The 24,736-nt window shown below is 45.1% G+C and overlaps 1 protein-coding gene across 1 annotated transcript in view; it reads right to left on the bottom strand.

The window, feature by feature from the left end:
* LOC115456981 (CD2 antigen cytoplasmic tail-binding protein 2-like) overlaps positions 1-24,736 on the bottom strand; it is an 88,420-nt gene that overhangs the window by 46,618 nt on the left and 17,066 nt on the right. The window contains exon 3 of the mRNA XM_030186404.1: positions 16,830-16,968. Coding sequence (XP_030042264.1) covers positions 16,830-16,968 — 139 coding nt within the window. The remainder of the gene's footprint in view (positions 1-16,829; positions 16,969-24,736) is intronic.

Genomic DNA, 24,736 nt, shown 5'->3' with positions numbered 1-24,736 from the left:
CGAAGGGGTTGGCCAGGGAGGGAGGGGGGGTGTTGGCGACGAAAACCTTGCTAGCGCCCGTTTCATTTGCTCTGAAACGGGCCTCTTTTACTAGCGTTTCTATAATTAGCAGAGAATGGGATAGTTGAGTAGACACCCAAAATTGAGAATGTGTGACTGAAGCAGTGTTCAGAAAGTTATTGCAATGTGGTTTTAATCTCAAGGTACAGACAAGGTCTGTATTTCTGAGATACAGTGGGGGAAATAAGTATTTGATCCCTTGCTGATTTTGTAAGTTTGCCCACTGACAAAGACATGAGCAGCCCATAATTGAAGGGTAGGTTATTGGTAACAGTGAGAGATAGCACATCACAAATTAAATCCGGAAAATCACATTGTGGAAAGTATATGAATTTATTTGCATTCTGCAGAGGGAAATAAGTATTTGATCCCCCACCAACCAGTAAGAGATCTGGCCCCTACAGACCAGGTAGATGCTCCAAATCAACTCGTTACCTGCATGACAGACAGCTGTCGGCAATGGTCACCTGTATGAAAGACACCTGTCCACAGACTCAGTGAATCAGTCAGACTCTAACCTCTACAAAATGGCCAAGAGCAAGGAGCTGTCTAAGGATGTCAGGGACAAGATCATACACCTGCACAAGGCTGGAATGGGCTACAAAGCCATCAGTAAGACGCTGGGCGAGAAGGAGACAACTGTTGGTGCCATAGTAAGAAAATGGAAGAAGTACAAAATGACTGTCAATCGACAAAGATCTGGGGCTCCACGCAAAATCTCACCTCGTGGGGTATCCTTGATCATGAGGAAGGTTAGAAATCAGCCTACAACTACAAGGGGGGAACTTGTCAATGATCTCAAGGCAGCTGGGACCACTGTCACCACGAAAACCATTGGTAACACATTACGACATAATGGATTGCAATCCTGCAGTGCCCGCAAGGTCCCCCTGCTCCGGAAGGCACATGTGACGGCCCGTCTGAAGTTTGCCAGTGAACACCTGGATGATGCCGAGAGTGATTGGGAGAAGGTGCTGTGGTCAGATGAGACAAAAATTGAGCTCTTTGGCATGAACTCAACTCGCCGTGTTTGGAGGAAGAGAAATGCTGCCTATGACCCAAAGAACACCGTCCCCACTGTCAAGCATGGAGGTGGAAATGTTATGTTTTGGGGGTGTTTCTCTGCTAAGGGCACAGGACTACTTCACCGCATCAATGGGAGAATGGATGGGGCCATGTACCGTACAATTCTGAGTGACAACCTCCTTCCCTCCGCCAGGGCCTTAAAAATGGGTCGTGGCTGGGTCTTCCAGCACGACAATGACCCAAAACATACAGCCAAGGCAACAAAGGAGTGGCTCAGGAAGAAGCACATTAGGGTCATGGAGTGGCCTAGCCAGTCACCAGACCTTAATCCCATTGAAAACTTATGGAGGGAGCTGAAGCTGCGAGTTGCCAAGCGACAGCCCAGAACTCTTAATGATTTAGAGATGATCTGCAAAGAGGAGTGGACCAAAATTCCTCCTGACATGTGTGCAAACCTCATCATCAACTACAGAAGACGTCTGACCGCTGTGCTTGCCAACAAGGGTTTTGCCACCAAGTATTAGGTCTTGTTTGCCAGAGGGATTAAATACTTATTTCCCTCTGCAGAATGCAAATAAATTCATATACTTTCCACAATGTGATTTTCCGGATTTAATTTGTGATGTGCTATCTCTCACTGTTACCAATAACCTACCCTTCAATTATGGGCTGCTCATGTCTTTGTCAGTGGGCAAACTTACAAAATCAGCAAGGGATCAAATACTTATTTCCCCCACTGTAGTTTGACTAGAATGCACAGAAATGGGCACATAAAGTAGGAGTCCAACTAAGCTCTCTCTTGACCTGATAACCATTGCTCGCTCCTTTTTTATCATTAGTAGCTCAAGACAAGTTACATTCAGGTAACCCTGTTCCCTGAAGTCTTTTAAGAATAATGATAGATTGTTGAACAGATCAGAGAGAGAATTGCAGTATTCAAGATGACTGGTGATGAGGATATGAGTTAGAGTACGGGTGGCATCATTGGTTAGGAGAGGTTGGATTGATCTTATTTGACAAAAGGAAAAACAGGATTTAACTTCAGACGCTGAGGTTAATATATAAACTTCAAACAGCTTAGACGGTATACTAACTATCAGTATATCAACGTTGAATAAACTCTAAACTAAACAAAGGCGAGCACAGTGTCAGCATGACAACAGAATCAATAGACTTTCTTACTATAGATGTGTAGTACTTTGTGCAGTTTTTCTCCTCTTTCCTTTCCCTCATCTCCATCCACGTGCAGTTTTTTCTCTTCTCTTCCCTTTCCCTCTTCTCCATCCATGTGCGTCTTCTTTTTTTTTCTTTCCTCCCCTCCATCCATGTCCAGCACTTCTCCTCTCTTCCCTCCCCTGTATTCATAGAAAGCAATAATTCTCTCTCCCCTCTCCTCCATCCAAGTCCAGCATTTCTCCTCTCTCCCCCCAAACCCCTCCATCCATCCATGTCCAGCAATTCTCCTCTATCTCCTGTCCTCTCCATCCATTTCCAGCATTTCTCCTCTCTTCCATGCCCTCACCTCCCATCCATGTGCATCTCCTTCCTGTCTTCCCTCCCCTTCATCCATGTCCAGCATGTCTCCTCTCTCCCCTGCCCTCCCCTCCCATGTCCAGCGATTCTCCTCTGTTCCCTGTCCTCCCCTGCCATTCATGTCCAGCGATTCTCCTCTCTCCCCTACCCTCCCCTCCACGTCCAGCGATTCTTCTCCTCTCTCCCCTGCCCTCCCCTGTCATCCATGTCCAGCGATTCTCCTCTCTCCCCTCCCCTCCATGTCCAGCAATTCTCCTCCTCTCTCCCCTGCCCTCCCCTCCCATCTCATCCATGTCCAGCAATTTTCCTCTCTCCCCTGCCCTCCCCTTACATCGATGTGGAGCGATTCTCCTCTCTCCCCTTCCCTTCTATTGATTCGTTCCCCAGTCCGTCCTTCTCCCCTGTCTGCCTGCTATGAAGCAATAAAGAAAGGCTGCAGGCAGCGATTGAGAGAGGCTGACAGTGTCAGAGCTTCCCTCTGCGAGTCCTGCCTATGCGGAAACAGGAAGTTGAAATAAAGTAGGCATACATCCAAGGGGTTCCACAGGGATCGGTCCTGTCCCCATTACTGTTTAATCTATATGTTAGTCCCTTGGCACTCCTCATTCAAACAATGGGTATTAGTTTTTACTCATATGCAGACAATTTCCTTCTTATTCATTATGTTAAACCGTCTAATATAGACCTTACACCGCTTCAAATATGTCTGGATAAAGTGGCAGACTGGCTGACAACATATCAATTAGTATTAAACCCAGATAAGACTGTAACATCTTGGATAGTAGGACAAGGCACATGTCCAGCAGTGGTACCTATGCTATTTGGCCAGAACATCCCTACAGTTAAATCCTTTAGATACCTTGGGGTTATAGTCGATTCTGCTCTGACTTTTGAGGAACAAATATCCGATGTAGTGAAAAAATCTTTCTTCCATCTTAGGAGACTTAGGTCAGTTAGGAATTCAGCTCTGACTTTTGAGGAACAAATATCTGATGTAGTGAAAAAATCTTTCTTCCATCTTAGGAGACTTAGGTCAGTTAGGAATTCAGCTCTGACTTTTGAGGAACAAATATCCGATGTAGTGAAAAAATCTTTCTTCCATCTTAGGAGACTTAGGTCAGTTAGGAATTCAGCTCTGACTTTTGAGGAACAAATATCCGATGTAGTGAAAAAATCTTTCTTCCATCTTAGGAGACTTAGGTCAGTTAGGAATTCAGCTCTGACTTTTGAGGAACAAATATCCGATGTAGTGAAAAAAATCTTTCTTCCATCTTAGGAGACTTAGGTCAGTTAGGAATTCAATTGGTAGGGATTCCCTTAAAACACTGACATCTGCTTACATCACCTCACACTTAGACTATTGTAATATCATATATGCAGAGATTACTCAAGCTAGCTTGAAACGACTACAAAGAATACAGAATACAGTGGCGCGTATGATTTGTAGGGCCCGGAGGGATGACAGAGTAACACCTTTATTACATCAACTGCACTGGCTTCTGGTTGAAGCAAGAGTTAAGTTTAAAGCCTTAGTCTTGACCCATAAGGCTTTTCGCACACTAAACCCTGACTACTTGTCGAATTTAACAATTCCTTATACTGCCACACGAACCCTTAGATCCCTAACAGATAACAGGTTAGTGATTCCTTCTCTCGCTAGGGTCAGATGGGAATCTACGCGTAGATAGGCTTTTTTCTACTTGTCCCCTTCTCTTTGGAACGGCCTTCCAAAAGAGATCAGACTTGAGAAATCCTACTTTCATTTTTGGAAACTTTTGAAAACCTTTTACTTTATTAATTATGTAGAACAGAATTTATAATAATGGAAGCAAGGTTATAAAAGGGTATCTTCAATGTATATTAAATCATAATTTGTACTGTTTATGTTTGTGTAGCTTATACTATGTACTCAATTCTGTATTTGCGGTGCTTTCCTGTATACTAAATCATGATTTAGTCTGTTTTTACCTTATGTAGCTAATTTTTGGTTTTGCTGTGCTTTCCTGTAATGATTGGAGTTCCATTGTTTGTCTAAACTGTACCTATAATGTTGTATTGTTCTTTTTCTATTTTACAAATTGTAAACCGTTCTGTCTTGCAGTTGCAATAAGATACGGTATATAAATTGACGTAAATAAATAAATACTCAAAGAACTCAAGCATGAAAATGCTGATCTGCTGTTAGCAATACATAACCTGTCATTAAAAATAGTCTGTAGTACCTGAAGATTGGAGGATGGACAATGTGACGCCAATTTTTAAAAAGTGTTCTAGGGGTCTTGCCTCACCAGTTTGCTTCATTTTTTTGAAGGCTTGAATAAGCATGTGGATAAAGGTGAGCCGGTTGATGCAGTGTATCTAGATTTTCAGAAAGCTTCTGATAAAGTTCCAGAATGAGAAACTCTTGAGAAAATTAAAGAATCATGGGATAGGAGGCAAGGTTCTGGTGTGGATAAATAATTCATTATCGGGCAGAAAATAGAGTGTAGAGTTAAATGGTCATTTCTCTCAATGGAGGAGGGTGAACAGTGGAGTGCCACAGGGATCTGTACTGGGAGCAGTACTATTTAACATACTTATAAATGACTAGTAAAAAAGGCCCGTTTCTGACACAAATGAAACGGGCGCTAGCAAGGTTTTCCTCGGAGTGTGTATGTTTGGGAGAGTGTATGTGAGAGTGACTGTTTGAGAGTCAGAGTGAAAGTGTGAGTGTGTGAGAGAGAGAGTGAGTCTGGGTGTGAGTGTGTTTGTGAGAGAGTGTGTGTGTGAGAATGAGAGTGTGTGCAAGTGTGTATGTGAGACACAGTGTGAGAGAGAGTGTGTGTATGAGACCAAGCGAGTGTGTGAGTGACTGTGTGGCACATAGAGAGTGAATGTGATACAGTGTGAGACAGAGTGTGTGAGAGTGAGAGTCAGAAAGACATTGTATATGAGAGAGAGAGTGTGAGCCGTGCCCTCCCAATCCATGGCCATCTGTCCCCTGCCCCCTCCATTCATCCTTTTCCAGCAATTCCCCTCTCTCCCGGAGCCCTGCCCTCCCAATCCATGGCCATCCATGTTTCTCTGTCACCTGCCCCCTCCATTCATCCCTATCCAGCATTTCCCCTCTCTGCCTGAGGCCTGCCCTGCAATCCATATCCATCCATGCCCATCTGTCCCCTCCATTCATCCCTATCCAGCAATTCCCCTCTCCCTGAGTCCTGCTCTTCCAATCCATGGCCATCCATGCTCCTCTGTCACCTGGCCCCTCCATTTTTCCCTATCCAGCATTTCCCCTCTCTGCCTGAGGCCTGCCCTGCAATCCATATCCATCCATGCCCATCTGTCCCCTCCATTCATCCCTATCCAGCAATTCCCCTCTCCCTGAGTCCTGCCCTTCCAATCCATGCCCATCCATGCTCCTCTGTCACCTGGCCCCTCCATTCATCCCTATCCAGCATTTCCCCTCTCTGCCTGAGGTCTGCCCTGCAATCCATATCCATCCATGCCCATCTGTCCCCTCCATTCATCCCTATCCAGCAATTCCCCTCTCCCTGAGTCCTGCCCTTCCAATCCATGCCCATCCATGCTCCTCTGTCACCTGGCCCCTCCATTTTTCCCTATCCAGCAATTGCCCTCTCTACCTGAGGCCTGCCCTGCAATCCATATCCATCCATGCCCATCTGTCCCCTCTATTCATCCCTATCCAGCAATTTCCCTCTCTCCCTTAGTCCTGCCCTCCCAATCCATGCCCATCCATGCTCCTCTGTCCCCTGCCCTCCATTCATCCATTTCCAATAATTCCCCTCTCTCCCTGAGCCCTGCCCTCCCAATCCATGCCCATCCATGCTCCTCTCTCCCCTGCCGCCTCCATTCATCCTTTTCCAGCAAGTCCCCTCTCTCCCTTCCATGACCCCCCCCCCTCGCATCCATGCTCCTCTCTCTCCCATGTCCCAGCCTGGCCCGCCCTCTTCTCCCCCCCTTCGCATCCATGCCCCCCCCTTCGCATCCATGCATCCCCCCCCCTTCGTATCCATGCCCCCCCCCTTCGCATCCATGCATCCCTTTTTTTTTTTCTTCTTCGTTTTAACTTTACCTCCGTGGCGGTTCGTGCAGCGAAGCGTCAGGGAAGGAGGCGGCGCTCCAGACGTCTAGCTTTCCCTTCGCTGTGTCCCGCCTTCTTTTGAAGGCGGAACACAGCGAAGGGAAGGCTAGACGTCGGGAGCGCCGCCTCCTTCCCTGACGCTTCGCTTCCGGATTTGTTTGGTTTGAGGCAAGGGCGGGGCAGAGACGGCTGGCTGGCTTGAAGGCTTCACACCACGAATCCACGAACCCTTCAGCCTGGGAGTGACGTCAGATGGCTTCATGGCTTCAAGGCTTCAAGGCTTCACAGAACGTTGTCCTCAGAACGTTGAGGGTGCGTTTTATTATATTAGATATGGAAATTGGAGCGACGAGTGAGGTGATCAAATTTGCAGATGATACAAAACTATTCAAGGTTGTTAAAACATGTGCGGACTGTGAAATATTGCAGAAAGACCTTAGGAAACTGGAAGACTGGGCATCCACATTGCAGATGAAATTTAATGTGGACAAATGTAAGGTGATGCACATTGGAAAGAATAATCCAAATCATAGTTACCTGATGCTACGGCCCACCTTGGGGGTCAGTGCTCAAGAAAAAGATCTGGGTGTCGTTGTAGATAATACGCTGGTATCTTCTGTTCAATGTGCAGTGGCGACCAAAAAAGCAAACAGGATGCTAGGAATTATTAGGAAAGGGATGCCGAATAAGACCAAAAATACTATAATTTCTTTGTATTGTTCCATGGTGTGTCCGCACCTTGAATATTGTGTTCAGTTCTGGTCGCCGTATCTCAAAAAAGATATAGCGGAATTAGAAAAGGTTTGAAGAAAAGCGACTAAAATGATAAAGGGAATGGAACTCCTCTCATATGAGGAAAGGCTGAAGAGGTTAGGGCTCTTCAGCTTGGAAAAGAGACGGATGAGGGGAGATAAGATTGAGGTCTACAAAATCCTGAGTGGTATAGAACGAGCAGAAGTAAATCAATTTGTTACTCATTCCAAAAGTACAAAGACTTGTGAGTCCGCTACTGAAGGACCGTGTTTGCTCACTAGAGCATTTTTTGTCCTCTATTGTGAAGGGGATCACACAGCGTTGCAGTTCATTGATCTTCTTAACTGTATTGTCTTTACAATACCGCCGCATGTTGTCTGCTGTTTCTTGCGACCCCTGAGGCAGGCGCTGTGCGCCGAAACATGGACCGTGTCGGGTCCATTCAAGTACTGTTTCTTCAACATATGATTAAAGACTTCAATCCCCATTTTTTTGGAAGCCCTTGGTGCTTTTTATGTTTTGGCATGGTAAGCGAAGTTACTTACCTATAGCAGGTATTCTCCGAGGACAGCAGGCTGATTGTTCTCACATATGGGTGACGTCCGACGGCAGCCCCAGGCACCGAATCTTCCCAGCAACAAAGTTTGCAGAGCCCTCGCGCGTACACGCACACACCGCGCATGCGCGACCGTCTTCCCGCCCGAAGCGCGAACGTGCCTCAGTCAAATTACAAGCAAAGACAAGGGAAGAGACAACGCCAAATGGGAGGTGGGCGGGTTGGTGAGAACAAGCAGCCTGCTGTCCTCGGAGAATACCTGCTACAGGTAAGTAACTTCACTTTCTCCGAGGACAAGCAGGCTGCTTGTTCTCACATATGGGCATCCATAGCCACCAGGCTCACTCAAAACAACAAAAGAAAGTCAATTGGGCCTCGCAACAGCGAGGACATAACATAGATTGACCTGAAAAACAACAACTGAGAGTGCAGCCTGGAACAGAACAAAAATGGGCCTAGGGGGGAGTTGGATTCTACTCCCCAAACAAATTCTGCAGCACCGACTGCCCGAACCGACTATCACGTCAGGTATCCTGCTGAAGGCAGTAATGAGATGTGAATGTGTGGACTGATGACCACGTCACAGCCTTGCAAATCACTTCTATAGTGGCTGACTTCAAGTGGGCCACTGACGCTGCCATGGCTCTAACACTATGAGCCGTGACATGATCCTCCAGAGTCAGCTCAGCTTGGGCATAAGTGAAGGAAATGCAATCTGCTAGCCAATTTGAAATGGTGTGTTTCCCGACAGCCACTCCCCTTCTATTGGGATCAAAAGAAACAAACATTTGGGCGGACTGTTTGAATGGGCTTGTCTGCTCCAGATAGAAGGCCAATGCTCACTTGCAGTCCAATGTGTGCAACTGACGTTCAGCAGGGCGGGTATGAGGATGGGGAAAGAATGTTGGCAAGACAGCTGACTGGTTCAGATTGAACTCCAACACCACCTTGGGCAAGAACTTAGGGTGAGTGTGGAGGACTACTCTGTTATGATGAAATTTAGTATATGGAGCATGGGCTACCAAGGCTTGGCGCTCACTGACCCTATGAGCTGAAGTGACAGCCACCAAGAAAATGACCTTCCAGGTCAAGTACTTCAGATGGCAGGAATTCAGTGGCTCAAAAGGAGGTGTCATCAGTTGGGTGAGAACGACATTGAGATCCCATGACACTGGCGGAGGTTTGACAGGGGGCTTAGACAACAGCAAGCCTCTCATGAAGCGAACAACTAAAGGCTGTACAGAGATAGGCTTACCTTCTACACAGTAATGATAAGCACTAATTGCACTAAGATGAACTCTTACGGAGTTGGTCTTAAGACCAGACTCAGATAAGTGGAGAAGGTATTCAAGCAGGGTCTGTGCAGGACAAGAGCGAGGGTCTAGGGCCTTGCTGTCACACCAGACGACAAACCTCCTCCATTTAAAAGAGTAATTCTTTTTAGTAGAATCTTTCCTGGAAGCAAGCAGGATCTGGGAGACCCCCTCCGACAGACCCAAGGAGGCAAAGTCTACGCTCTCAACGTCCAGGCCGTGAGGCCCAGGGACTGGAGGTTGGGATGCAGAAGTGCCCCCTTGTTCTGAGAGTTGAGGGTTGGAAAACACTCCAATCTCCACGGTTCTCCAGAAGAACAGTGAACCAGATCTGGCACAGCCAGAAGGGCGCAATCAGAATCATGGTTCCGCGATCCTGCTTGAGTTTCAGCAAAGTCTTCTCCACCAAAGGTATGGGAGGATACGCGTACAGGAGGCCCTTACCCCAATAAAGGAGAAAGGCATCTGACGCTAGTCTGCCGTGGGCCTGAAGTCTGGAACAGAACTGAGGGACCTTGTGATTGGTCTGGGTAGCAAAGAGATCAACCAAGGGGGTACCCCACGCTTGGAAGATCTGACGTACCACTCTCGAGTTGAGAGACCACTCGTGAGGTTGCATGATCCTGCTCAACCTGTCGGCCAGACTGTTGTTTACGCCTGCAGATACGTGGCTTGGAGAAACATGCCATACTGGTGAGCCCAAAGCCACATCTGGACGGCTTCCTGACACAGGGGGCGAGATCCGGTGCCCCCCTGCTTGTTGATGTACTACATGGCAACCTGATTGTCTGTCTGAATTTGAATAATTTGATTGGACAGTCGATCTCTGAAAGCCTTTAGAGCGTTCCAGACCGCTCGCAACTCCAGGAGATTGATCTGAAGACCTGATTCCTGGAGGGACCAACATCCTTGAGTGTGAAGCCCATGAGCTTCCCACCCGAGAGACGCATCCGTCGTCAGCACTTTTTGTGGCTGAGGAATTTGAAATGGACGTCCCAAGATCAAATTGGATTGAATTGTCCACCAATGAAGGGATTTGAGAAACCCCATGGACAGCTGGATCGTGTCCTCTAGATCCCCGGCAGCTTGAAACCACTGGGAAGCTAGGGTCCATTGAACTGATCTCATGCGAAGACGGGCCATGGGCGTCACATGAACTGCGGAGGCCATGTGGCCTAGCAGTCTCAACATCTGCCGAGCTGTGATCTGCTGAGACGCTTGGACCCGGGAAACAAGAGACAGAAGGTTGTCTGCCCTCACCTCGGGGAGGTAGGCATGAGCAGTCTGGGAATCCAGCAGAGCTCCTATGAATTCTAGTCTTTGAACTGGAAGAAGGTGGGACTTTGGGTAATTTATCACAACCCTAGTAGCTCCAGGAGTTGAATAGTCATCTGCTTGGACTGCAGAGTTCCTGCCTGCGAGGTGTTCTTCACCAGCCAATCGTCGAGATAAGGGAACACTTGCACTCCCAATCTGCGCAGCGACGCCACTACCACCACCAGGCATTTTGTAAACACCCTGGGCGCAGAGGCGAGACCAAAGGGTAGCACACAATACTGGAAATGCCGTGTCCCCAGACGGAATCGAAGATACTGCCGGTGAGCTGTGAGTATAAGCATTCTTTAAGTCCATCGTTTTCCTAAATCATGGGAAGGAGGGTGTCCAGGGAAAGCATCCTGAACTTTTCTCGGACCAGATATTTGGTCAAGGCCATTAGGATGGGACGCATTCCCCCTGTTTTCTTTTGCACAAGGAAGTACCTGGAATAGAATCCCAGCCCTTCCTGCCCCGGTGGCACGGGCTCGACCGCATTGGCGATGAGAAGGGCGGAGAGTTCCTCTGCAAGTACCTGCCTGGGCTGGAAGCTGAAAGACTGAGCTCCCGGAGGGCAATTTGGAGGTTTTGATATCAAATTGAGGGAGTATCCCAGCCGGACTATTTGAAGAACCCACCGGTCGGAGGTTAAGAGAGGCCACCTTTGGTGAAAAACTTTTAACCTTCCCCCAACTGGTAGATCGTCCGGCACGGACACTTTTATGTTGGCTATGCTCGCCTGGAGCCAGTCAAAAGCACGTCCCTTGCTTTTACTGGGGAGCTGCAGGGGCCTGTTGAGGCGCATGCTGTTGACGTGAACGAGCACGCTGAGGCTTAGCCTGAGCAGGCTAGCGAGAAGGTGGATTGTACCTACACCTATTAGAAACATAGGGAACATTCCTCCTTCCCCCATAAAAATGTCTACCTGATGAGGTAGATGCTGAAAGCATCCGGTGGGAGAGTTTGTCGAAGGCGGTGTCCCACTGGTGAAGCTGCTCGGCCACTTGTTCGACCTTCTCACCGAAAATGTTATCCCCCCGGCAAGGAGAATCCGCAATCCCCTGCTGGACTCTATTTTCCAGGTCAGAGGCACGCAGCCATGAGAGTCTGCGCATCACTATCCCTTGAGCAGCGGCCCTGGATGCAACATCGAAAGTGTTGTAGGCACCCCTGGACAGGAATTTCCTACACGCCTTCAGCTTCCTGACCACCTCCTGAAAAGGCTTGGCCTGCTCCGATGGGAGCTTTTCAACCAAGTCCGCCAGCTGCCGCACATTGTTCCACAAGTGGATGCTCATGTAGAGCTGGTAGGACTGAATCTTGGGCATGAGCATAGCAGAATGATAGGCCTTCCTCCTAAAAGAGTCTAGAGTTCTCGATTCACGCCCTGGGAGCGCCGAGGCACAATCCCGAGAACTCCTGGCTTTCTTGAGAGCAGAATCCACAATGCCAGAGTCATGAGGCAACTGGGTCTTCATCAACTCTGGGTCCCCATGGATCCTATACTGGGACTCAATCTTTTTGGGAATGTGGGGATTAGATAACAGTTTCGCCCAGTTCGTCAGCAATGTCTGCTTAAGGACATTATGCAGAGGAACAGTGGATGATTCCTTAGGTGGCAAAGGATAGTCCAGGACCTCGAACATCTCAGCCCTGGGCTCATCCTCAGTAACCACTGGGAAGGGAATGGCCGTAGACATTTCCCGTACAAAAGAGAAGAAGGACAAGCTCTCGGGAGGAGAAAGCTTCCTCTCTGGTGAAGGAGTGGGATCAGAGGGAAGACTACAAGACTCCTCGTCCGAGAAATATCTGCTTCCCACGAGTCTTCCCCCTTGGTATCGGACACCAGTTCCCTGACTGCAGCCCCAATCTGAGCCCGTCTCGACGCCGAGGTACTACGTCCTCGATGGCGGGGTCGAGAAGAAGACTCCCGCACCGGCGGCGATGAAGCTCGTTCCACAGACGACGCCCCCGGGTGGTCGCCGAAGCAGACACTGCACACAGCACTGGCACCGATACAGGCGAAGCCGATACCACAAGCGGCACCGGCATCAGAGACCTCACCACGGTTGGGGAGCCAGCCGCCGCAAGCACCCCCGGTACCGAAGCTGATGATCGCAGCAATAATTTGCTTCATTTCTTTGAAGGCATGAATGAACATGTCGATAAACGTGAGCTGGTTGATGTAGTGAATATATATTTTCAGAAAGCTTTTGACAAAGTTCTTCATGAGAGACTCCTGAGAAAATTAAAGAGTCATGGGATAGGAGGCAATGTTCTTTTGTGGACTATAGAATTGGTTATTGGACAGAAAACAGAAGGTAGGGTTGAATGGTTATTTTTCTCAATAGAGAAGGTTGAATAGTGGAGTGCCCCAGGGATCTGTACTGGGACCGGTGACATTTAATATATTTATAAATGCTCTGGAAATTGGAACAACAATTGAGGTGATTAAATCTGCAGATGACACAAAACTATTCAAGGTTGTCAAAACATATGCAAACTAAATATTGCAGGAAGTCCTTAGAAAATTGGAAGACCAGGCATACAAATGGCAGATGAAATTTAATGTAGACAAATGCAAAGTGATGCATATTGACAACAATAATTCAAATCATAAGTTACCTAATGCTAGGGTCCACCTTGAGAGTTAGCACCCAAGAAAAAGATCTACGTGTCATTGTAGACAATACACTGAAATCTTCTGCCCAGTGTATGGCAGCGGTCAAAAAAGCAAACAGGATGCTAGGAATTATTAGGAAAAGGATAAAAACATAAGAATAGCCATACTGGGTCAGATCAATGGTCAGTCTAGCCCAGTATCTTGTTTCCAGGTCACAAGTATCTGACAGAAACCCAAATAGTGGCAACATTTCATGCTACCAATCCCAGGGCAAGCTGTAGCTTCCCCATGTCTGTCTCCATAGCAGACTATGGACTTTTCCTCCAGGAACTTGTCCAAACCTTTTTTAAACCCAGATACTCTAACAACTGTTACTATATCCACCGGCAAAGAGTTCCAGAGCTTAACTATTCATTAAGTGAAAACATATTTCTTCCTTATGGTTTTAAAAGTATTTCCATGTAACTTCCTTGAGTATCCCCTAGTCTTTGTACTTTTGGAACGAGTACAAAATCAATTCACTTCTACTCATTCTACACCACTCAGGATTTTGTAGACCTCAATCATATCTCTCCTCAGCTATCTCTTTTCCAAGCTGAAGAGCCCTAACCTCTTTAGCCTTTCTTCTGAGAGGAGTTCCACCCCCTTTATCATTTTGGTCGCTCTTCTATGAACCTTTTCTAATTCCGTCATATCTTTTCTGAGATACGGCAACCAGAACTGAATGCAATACTCAAGGTGAGGTCACACCATGGAGTGATACAGAGATATTATAGTATTTTTGGTCTTATTTACCAAACCTTTCCTAATAATTCCCAGCATTTTCATCCATAAAGACCAAAGCAAAGAATTCATTCAGTTTCTCCGCTATGGCTTTGTCCATCCATTAGTGCCCCTTTTGCTCCTTCATGATCTAATGGTCCCACAGATTGCCTCATAGGCTTTCTGCTTCTGATGTACCTGAAAACGTTTTTATTGTGAGTTTTAGCCTCTGCGCAATTTTCTCTTCATATTCTCTTTTAGCCGTCTTTATCAATGCTTTACTTCTGACTTGCCAGTGGTTATGTTGCTCCATGGTGTGACCTCACCTTGAGTATTGTGTTCAGTTCTGGTTGCCATATCTCATAAAAAAGAGATATAGCAAAGTTAGAAAAGGTTCAAAGAACAGAGACCAAAACGATAAAGGGGATGGAAAAGAGAAGGCTGAGGGGAGATGTGATTGAGGTCTAAAATTCCTGAGTGGTGTAGAACGAGTACAAGTGAATCAATTTTTTACTCTTTCAAAAAGTACAAGGACTAGGGAACACTCAATGAAGTTACATGGAATCACTATTAAAACAAATAGAAGGAAACATTTTTTTCACTCAACAAATAGTTAAGCTCTGGAACTCTTTGCCGGAGGATGTAGTAACAATGGTTAGCATATCTGGGTTTAAAAAAGGTTTGGACAAGTTCCTGGAGGAAAACTCCATATCTGTCATGGAGTAGAGAGTTACACGGGAGTGGAGATGGTGGAATTCCCACTGGGATCCCCTCCAGGTTGCGGGGATGGACCCGAGTCCATGGGAATGGACCCAGGTCTTGCAGGGTCCCTGTGGACATGATTGCAATCTAAGCTTTGCCTCTCCTCCCCCAAAATGCAGGGTGCCCTCCCAGCACATACCTCAAGCAACCCTGGTGGTTTAGTGGATTCTCTGGGGCAGGAAAGATCCCCAGTCTTTTCTGCCCACTCCCCGCTGACACTCTTGCTGCCACATTGCTTTTTTTAAATGACTGACAAGACTCCAATCTTATTTCTTAGGCTTCTTGCATTTAGGCAGACTTTAAATTGTGGTTTCTCCTTGCATCTACAAGCTGCTTAGAAGTTGACAGGGAAACGTTTCAACCTTTACTTTGCTCTCCCCTTTAACACTCCTGGCTTTCGTTCTCATTTGTTGTAACCTCTGTCGGGATTCTAGAAATGTCCTGTTTTGATAGTATCTTTCAAGTATACCTCACTCCAAACCATGTGTTCCGTCAACTCCCCCCCCCCCCCCCCCCCGGGTCTTTCTAGTTTAAAAGCTGCTCTTTTTCTAAACATTAACGCCAGCAGCCTGGTTCCATCCTGGTTAACGTGGAGTCCATCCTTTCAGAATAGACGCCACCTTTCCTAGAATGTTGTCTAGTTCCTAACAAAACCTAAATCACATCCGAACCACACACTGAGACTGGAGCTCTGCCTGCCTCTTGGGTCCTGCGTGTGGAACTGAGAGCATTTCTGAAAACGCTACCTTGGAGGACCACGATTTCAGCTTTCTAGCTAAGAGCCTACATTTGACTTCCAGAACCTCACTCCCAAATTTTCCTATATCTTTAGCACCCACATGAACTAAGACAGCTGGCTCCTCCCCAGCACCATCTAAAATCCTATCTAGGGGACGAGTGATATCTGCCACCTTCGTACCAAGCAGGCACATAACCAAGTGATTCTCACATCCATCAGCCTAATAACTAAATCAGCAATTACAACAGCTGACCTAATCCTTTCCTCCTGGGCAGACACCCTTGGAGACATCCTCAGTGTGAAAGGATACTGCATCCCCTGGGAGAGGTCCTGGCTAAAAGATTGCTTCCTGCTTCACCAGGTGACCTTCCTCCTCCAAGGCAGCATAGGGGCTACCAGACTGGAGGTAGGACTTCTCTACTATGTCATTGTAGGTCTCCTCTATAAACCTCTCTATTTGACTCAGCTTCTCCAAGTCTGCCATTCTAGTTTCAAGAGACCAGACCCATTCTGTGAAAGCCAGGAGCTCTTTGCACTGAGCACACACACATAACCTTTCGCCAACTGGGAGATACTCATACATGTGACACACAATGCAAAAAATCAGTTAGCAACCCTCTCTCTGCTGGACTGCACCTTAGTAATTGTGAAATTTTTAATTGATTAAAACTTGCTAAGGTACTAGGGATATTAGACTAATATAAAGAGCAAGAGTAAATAGGGACTGTTCCTCCCTGTTATTACCCCCACTGGACCGCCAGGGAGCATAAGGTAGGCTCAAGGAAGCCTACAGGTAGGATTGTGGTTTCAGGAGTGAGTACTTGATGGTGGGAGGGGTTAGGAAGGTGTGCTTGATCAAGGAGGGGAACAGTATAGTACTTATCAGCTCTACTCAGAAGATATGTGGATGCTGGCTGATTTTCAGTGCCAGCACCCGCGCAGCTATTTGACCAAAGCCTCTTCTGCCCACTTAATTTATTTTGAATATTGACCCAATAGTAATTCTCATTTGACATAATCATGCAGATGAATATCATGTTTTTAAAAAAAAAATCTACAATTTCAAGTGACTGAATATTACTCTATAACTATACGTTGAATTGTAAAAGCTAATAAAATAAAATTCAGCAGATGTTACTAAATGCATCACTGAAAAGTGGGAGACTCCATAACAATAACGCAGCTTTGCTATTCAGATCTGATACCTCTTCTTAAACTGACAGGACTGGGGGTACCTGGAACATTAATGAAAACCAAGGAACTGATATCCACATTCCCCGTTATCCATTTTTTTTCAGGCTTACCCTCTACATCCTCTGATGACAAGATGTCATATTTTTGGGAATCCCCTGCTTCCTCATCATCCTCTTCATCGCTATCTAGGGAGTGTTTGCCCTTGAAGCGACTCCCAGGCCCTCCAGCCCTTGTGGTACCTTCTTGTAGCTACAGGAGAAAGGCAAGTGAGATGAAAAGAAAGCAGTCACCAATATAAATACAAGGACAAAATGTTTTTGTTTTTAAATCTTTCTGGTATCTAGGGAGAACCACCTCTATGAGGCACTGGGAATTGCTTTGAATGGCTGGCAACAACATTCATGGATCAGAGGCACCCTATTTTTAATTTTTTTTTAAATTTCTAATCTTTTAATATCCCATTCCATTCAACTTAGTCCAGCAACCAAATGATTTTGAACCAAGGGTTGTATCATGGTTCTCCCAGAGAATGCAAAATTTGGGATTATAATCTACCCACAAGCGTTGCTAATGAATGATAGCCGAGACTCTCTCATCCCCTATAGGCTATGAATGCTGCTTCTACAACAGCCCCAGGCACAGCAGCAGCGTCCTGATCCTGGATTCAAATCAAGGTTTTGTGTGTAGCAGTGAGCACTTGCCAATAAGCCACCAGGTCAGTGATCTCAGTTATCTCTCCTACCCTTGGGAATAGTATCCCACTTGATTTAAGGAAGGAACTATCGTTATTTAGGTTTAAAGGCCTTCTTAAAGTCTATTTTATCTCAAAAGCATTCCCATCTGAACCCACATGATCCCTAATATGTCTGCCATCGCTCCACTGCAGCAAAACTGGCCCTTCACTGTCTTGTCTATGCTTTTCGCTATTTTCCATTTATTTAGTCTTGCATCCCACATTATCCAAATCGAGTTTGGTTCTATGGTTTACACTGTAATAAGGAACTGCGATCAACAGGTTTATAGCGTAATGAAGGACTTACTAGGATAACAAACCAAATAGAGAACTATAATCAACAGGATTACAGAGTAACAGGGAACCTACTACAACAACAACAAATAATAGTGTGTCTGTGGGTTATTATGGAGAACAAGATTCTTGGTCTGACAAACAGGAAAATTACATTACTTATTCAGTTGAGGGGCAAGGAACTGTGGTCAGATTGTGTGCACGGTCTCTAGAGGCTTACACAATAACATAGTAGATGATGGCACATAAAGATCTATACAGTCCATCCAGTCTGCCCAACAAGATAAACTCATTACATATGGTATATTGTGATACTTCATATGTGTATACCTGATCTTGATTTGTTCTTGCAATTTTCAGGGCACAGACTGTAGAGGTCTGCCCAGCACTGTCCTTTTTCTACATTTCTGAAGTTGTCAAGACCCTGAAAAGCTCCACTGCAGCCCACCCAAATCCATTCAGCCATGATCAGAGCACAGACTGTAGAAGTCTTGCCCAGCGCTGGCTTTGCTTCCCAATTAGCGGTGTTGCTACCTAACCTTTGCTAAGCTTCTTTGGATTCATTCCTTCTAAACAGGATTCCTTTGTGTTCATCCTACACATTTTTGAATTCCATTACCATTTGCATCTCCACCACCTTCCGCAGAAGGGCATTCCAGGTACCTACCACCCTTAGAAAAAATATTTCTCGGCATTATTCCCAAGTCGGCCCCCTTTCAACCTCAATTCATGTCCTCTAGTTATACCACTTTCCCATCTATGGAAAATGTTTGTCTGCGGATTTATACCTTTCAAATAACTGAATGTCTGTACCATATCACCCCGGTTTCTCCTTTAATCCTGGGCCTACATTTTCAGGTCAGCAAGACTCTCCTCGTATGTCTTGCTTCTCAAACCCCATACCATTTTTGTCACTTTTCTCTGAACTGCTTCAAGTCTATTTACATCCTTAGCCAGATACAGCCTCCAAAACTGAACACAATACTCCAAGTGAGGCCTCAACAACAACTTGTACAGAGACATCAACACCTCCTTTCTTCTGCTGGATATACACCTCTAAATGCAACCTAGCATCCTTCTGGCCGCGGCCACCACCTAGTCGCATTGTTTCGTCGCCTTGAGATCCTTGGACACCCAGATCCCTCTCCTGAGCCAAGCTTACTAATCTCTCTCCTCCTATCTGGTACATCTCCTTTGGATTTCTGCACCCCCAAGTGAATCACTCTGCATTTCTTTGCATTACATTTTAACTGCCAGACCTTTGATCATTCTTCCAATGTTTGGAGATCCCTACTCATGGTTTCTACTCCTTCCAGGGTATTCACTCATTCGCAAAGTTTCCCTTCTAACCCTTCAGTAATGTCCCTCACAAATATATTATATTCAAATCTTTTTTATTAACTTTGCAAGCAGCAATCAAAGTAATAAACAGTGACACTTTTTACAAAGGTGGAAAAGAGAAAGCATCCCTCCCCTCCCCCCATCCTTACCTATTCATCCCACCCCCATTCCTTCTCTAATCTATACATCATATTACTAACAAATTACAGCCTCATGCATGAATCCCTTGTAAAATGTCAGAAGTTCAGAAACTGTCTTCTGGCGGCAGGAGTGAAAGTCTCCCAAAATAGGGACCATCTGCATTGAAACCTTGAGATTTCCTCAGGGGTTGCATTGTACACTTCCAATCTCTCCAGTCATAATAGGAATATCATCTGAGCATGCCATTGTTGCATGGATGGCGTCTGGTTTGTAATCCACTGTGTAAGAATAATTTTCTTAGCAATAATAGTAGCCCGCAACACAAAGTCTTTAAATCCTCGAGGCACTGGTGGGCCCAGTCGGGGATGGCCAAACAAAAGCGCTAGATCATAGTGCCAACCAGTTGCCCACAAAGCCGATATCTGCTTTAGCAGATTTTTCCAAAATATTACTATCTGTGGACAAGACCAGACCATATGTCCTAATGTCTCTCCCTCCGCTCAACATTTCGGGCATGCTCCATCCAACGACAATCCCATATGGAAGGCTCGTCATGGAGAAATAAACGCCCATAAAGCAAATTTGTACTGGAGTTCCCAATGCAATCATATCCTTGTATATTTCCGCAGCGCCAGTACATGCACTTTAAACACTGCTGTAGTGATAGTAGTGTTCAAGTCCTCACTCCACAATTTAGCATACTTTGTAAAGTCCAACTCAGGTGCTGTATCTCTCAAATGTCTATGGTGAAAGGACAGTGGCACCTTCTGTTGTGTGCCTAGGGAGAAAGCTAAGCACTTCTTAAAACTATATTATGTTTATCCACATTATAGTTTGAGTTTATCACTGTACACTTCATATTATTCATTTTATTTAGTATTTAAAATACCTAATTATAAGTTATTTATTAGAGAGGTACTGTTGATTTATTATTTTCCTCTTTGTGTTTTTTCATTAAATTTTAACTGCCAGACCCTCCTAACATAGTAACATAGTAGATGACGGCAGAGAAAGACTTGTACGGTCCATCCAGTCTGCCCAACAAGATAAATTCATATGTGCTACTTTATGTGTATACCTGACCTTGATTTGTATCTGCCATTTTCAGGGCATAGACCGTAGAAGTCTGTCCAGCACTAGCCCCACCTCCCACCAGTGGTGCTGTTACCCAATCTCCGCTAAGCTTCTGAGGATCCATTCCTTCTGAACAAAATTCCTTTATGTTTATCCCACACATTTTTTAATTCTGTTACCGTTTTCATCTCCACCACCTCCTGCGGGAGGGCATTCCAAGTATCCACCACTCTCTCTGTGAAAAAATATTTCCTGACATTTTTCTTGAGTCTGCCTTCAACCTCATTTCATGTCCTCTAGTTCTACCGCCTTCCAATCTCCAGAAAAGGTTAGTTTGTGGATTAATACAGACATTCAAATATTTGAAAGGTATCATATCACCCGTTTCTCCTTTCATAAGTACATAAGTAATGCCACACTGGGAAAAGACCAAGGGTCCATCGAGCCCAGCATCCTGCCTCCGACAGCGGACAATCCAGGCCAAGGGCACCTGGCAAGCTTCCCAGACGTACAAATATTCTATACATGTTATTTCTGGAATTGTGGATTTTTCCAAGGTACATTTAATAGTGGTTTATGGACTTGTCCTTTAGTCGCCCCGCTCCTCAAAAAACCTTCTCTGGATCTCTTCATGTTCAATTGTAAAGCGCTGCATACGACTGGTAGCACTATAAAAGTGATTTATAGTAGTAGTAGAAACCGTCTAACCCCTTTTTAAACTTTGCTACGCTAACCACCGTCACCACGTTCTCCGGCAACGAATTCCACAGTTTAATTATGCGTTGGGTGAAGAAAACTTTTCTCCGATTTGTTTTAAATTTACTACACTGTAGTTTCATTGCATGCCCCCTAGTCCTAGTATTTTTGGAAAGCTTGAACAGACGCTTCACATTCACCTGTTCCACTCCACTCATTATTTTATATACCTCTATCATGTCTCCCCTCAGCCGTCTCTTTTCCAAGCTAAAAAGCCCTAGCCTCCTTAGTCTTTCTTCATAGGGAAGTCATCCCATCCCAGCTATCATTTTAGTCGCCCTTCACTGCACCTTTTCCAATTCTACTATATCTTTCTTGAGATGCGCCGACCAGAATTGAACACAATACTCAAGAGGCGGTCGCACCATGGAGCAATACAATGGCATTACAACATCTTCACACCTGTTTTCCATACCTTTCCTAATAATGCCCAACATTCTATTCGCTTTCCTAGCCGCAGCAGCATACTGAGCAGAAGGTTTCAGTGTATTATCGACAACGACACCCAGATCCCTTTCTTGGTCTGTAACTCCTAACATGGAACCTTGCATGACGCAGCTATAATTCGGGTTCTTATTTCCGCCAAGGTTTACATGTTCAGGTCAGCAAGTCTCTCCTCATATGTCTTGTAACGCAAATCCCATACCATTTTTGTAGCTTTTCTTTGCACCGCTTTAATTCTTTTTACATCCTTAGCAAGATACGGCCTCCAAAACTAAACACAATACTCCAGGTGGGGCCTCACCAATGACTTGTACAGGGGCATCAACACCTCCTTTCTTCTGTTGGTCAAACCTCTCTCTATACATCCTAGCAAACTTCTGTCTACGGCCACCGCCTTGTCACAGTTTCGTTGCCTTCAGATCCTCAGATACTATCACCCCAAGATCCCTCTCCCTGCCTGTTCAAATCAGACTCTCACCGCCTAACACACGTCTCCTGTGGATTTCTACTCCCTAAGTGCATCACTTTGCATTTCTTTGCATTGAATTTTAATTGCCAAACCTTACACCATTCTTCTAGCTTCTGCAGATCCTTTTTCATGTTTTCCACTCCCTCCAGGGTGTCCACTCTGTTACAAATCTTGGTATCATCCGCAAAAAGGCAAACTTTACATGATGTGTTTGGTGGCTAAGGTTCCCTGTGTTTTAAAACATTTCTCTCTCTTTAAAGCTTTTTCTTATAACTGTCTGCCTCTATATCTTAACCAGGGTGGGACCAGGCTGCTGGCGTCGGCATTCAAAAAAAGAGATAGAGCAGCTTTTAAACTAGATATGGGGGAAAGGCTGACAGTCGCACAACAGCGCATGGTTCGGGATAAGGTATCTTGCAAGGATACCTCACAAACAGGGAAGATAGGGTTTCTGGATAGTGAGGTTACACAAAAGACCATGGTAGGCCAGGTGTCCTTAAATACAACTACAGATCAGACAAAAGATGGCAAATCAATAGTGTCAAGCACTAAGCATCATGCAAATAGGAACAAAAAACATACTCTGAAATGTCTATATGCAAATGCTAGGAGTCTAAGAAATAAGATGGGAGAGTTGGATATATTGCACTAAACGAAAAATTGGACATAATAGGCATTACTGAGACCTGGTGGAAGGAGGATAACCAATGGGACACTGTCATACCGGGGTACAAAGTACATCGTAGTGATAGGCTGGACCAGACTAGTGGAGAGGTAGCATTGTATATTAACGAGAGCCTTGACTCAGATAGATTACAAATTCAGCAGGACACAAATCACACATTTGAATCATTGTGGGTTGAAATTCCATGTATAAAAGGGGAAAGGACGGTGATAGGAGTGTACTACCGTCCGCCTCGCCAAGATGAGCAGGTAGATGAAGAATTGATAAAAGAAATCAGAGACACAAACAAAATGGGCAATGCGATAATAATGAGTGACTTCAATTACCCAAATATAGACTGGGTAAATGTAACATTGGGACACATTAGAGAGGTACAATTCCTTGATGAAATCAAGGACAGCTTTATGGAGCAGCTGGTGCAGGAAACGACAAGAGAAGGAAAAATTCTAGACTTGGTCCTTAGTGGAGCGCATGATCTAGTGAGGGACGTTATGGTACTGGGACCGCTTGATAACAGTGATCATAATATGAACAGTTTTGATATCAACCTTGAAGTAACTATATATAGGAAGTCAAATACGTTAGCATTTAACTTTAAAAAAGGAGACTATGATAGAATGAGAACGGTAAAAAAAAAAAACTTAGAGGGGCAACTGAGAGGGTAAAAACTGTACAACAGGCGTGGATGCTGTTCAAAAGTACCATCCTAGAGGCCAGGCCAAACATATTCCGCGAATTACAAAAGAAAGACGGAAGTCCAAAAGACAGCCGGCGTGGTTGAAAAGTGAGGTGAAGGAAGCTATTAGGGCTAAAAGAAACGCCTTCAGAAAATGGAAGGAACCATCTGAAAATAACAAGAAGCAACATAATTTTATTTTATTTATTTTTTATTTTATTACATTTGTACCCCGCACTTTTTCCCACTCATGGCAGGCTCAATGCGGCAGGCAATGGAGGGTTAAGTGATTTGCTCAGAATCACAAGGAGCTGCCTGTGCCGGGAATCGAACTCAGTTCCTCAGTTCCCCAGGACCAAAGTCCACCACCCTAACCACTAGGCCACTCCTCCATAAGGAGTGTCAAAGCAAATGCAAGGCGCAGATAAAGAAGGCCAAGAGGGATTATGAAAAAAAAAAAAAGATAGCATTAGAGGCAAAAAACATACTAAAAAAAATTTTTTTCGGTATATTAAAAGCAGTAAGCCGGCAAGAGAATTGGTTGGGCCGCTGAATGACCGAGGGGTAAAAGGGGCCATCAAGGATGACAAAGATGTAGCAGAGAGATTGAATGAATTCTTTCCTTCAGTCTTCACCGAGGAAGATTTGGGTGGGAAACCGGTGTTGGAAATGGTATTTCAAGCGGACAAGTCAGAGAAACTTACTGAATTCACAGTAAACCTGGAGGACGTAATGGGGCAGTTCAGCAAACTGAAGAGTAGAAAATCTCCTGGACCGGATGGTATACATCCTAGAGTACTGATAAAACGAAAAAATGAGCTTGTAGAGCTTTTGTTAGTGATATGCAATTTATCCTTAAAATCGGGCGTGGTACCGGAAGATTGGAAAGTGGCCAATATAACGCCAATTTTTTAAAAAAGGTTCCAGGGGAAATCCGGGAAATTATAGATTGATGAGTCTGACATCGGTGCCAGGGAAAATGGTAGAGGCTATTATTAAAAACAAAATTACAGAGAACATCCAAGGACATGGATTACTGAGGAGTAAACAAACATTTATTTTTTTATTTTTGTTACATTTGTACCCCGCGCTTTCCCACTCATGGGACTTGTGGACAAAGGGGAGCCGGTTGATACTGTGTATCTGGATTTTCAAAAGGCGTTTGATAAGATACCTCATGAAAGGCTACAGAGGAAATTGGAGGTCATGGGATAGGAGGAAATGTCCTATTGTGGATTAAAAACTGGTTGAAGGATAGGAAACAGAGAGTGGGGTTAAATGGGCAGTATTCACAATGGAGAATGGTAGTTAGTGGGGTTCCTCAGGGGTCAGTGCTAGGACCGCTGCTTTTTAATATATTTATAAATGATTTAGAGATTGGAGTAACCAGCGAGGTAATTAAAT

The sequence above is a fragment of the Microcaecilia unicolor genome, chromosome 14 (assembly GCF_901765095.1).
Source record: "Microcaecilia unicolor chromosome 14, aMicUni1.1, whole genome shotgun sequence".
NCBI classification, from domain to species: Eukaryota; Metazoa; Chordata; class Amphibia; order Gymnophiona; family Siphonopidae; genus Microcaecilia; species Microcaecilia unicolor.
The sequence above is the reverse complement of the archived record's forward strand: the minus strand, read 5'-3'. Positions and strand labels throughout refer to the sequence as shown.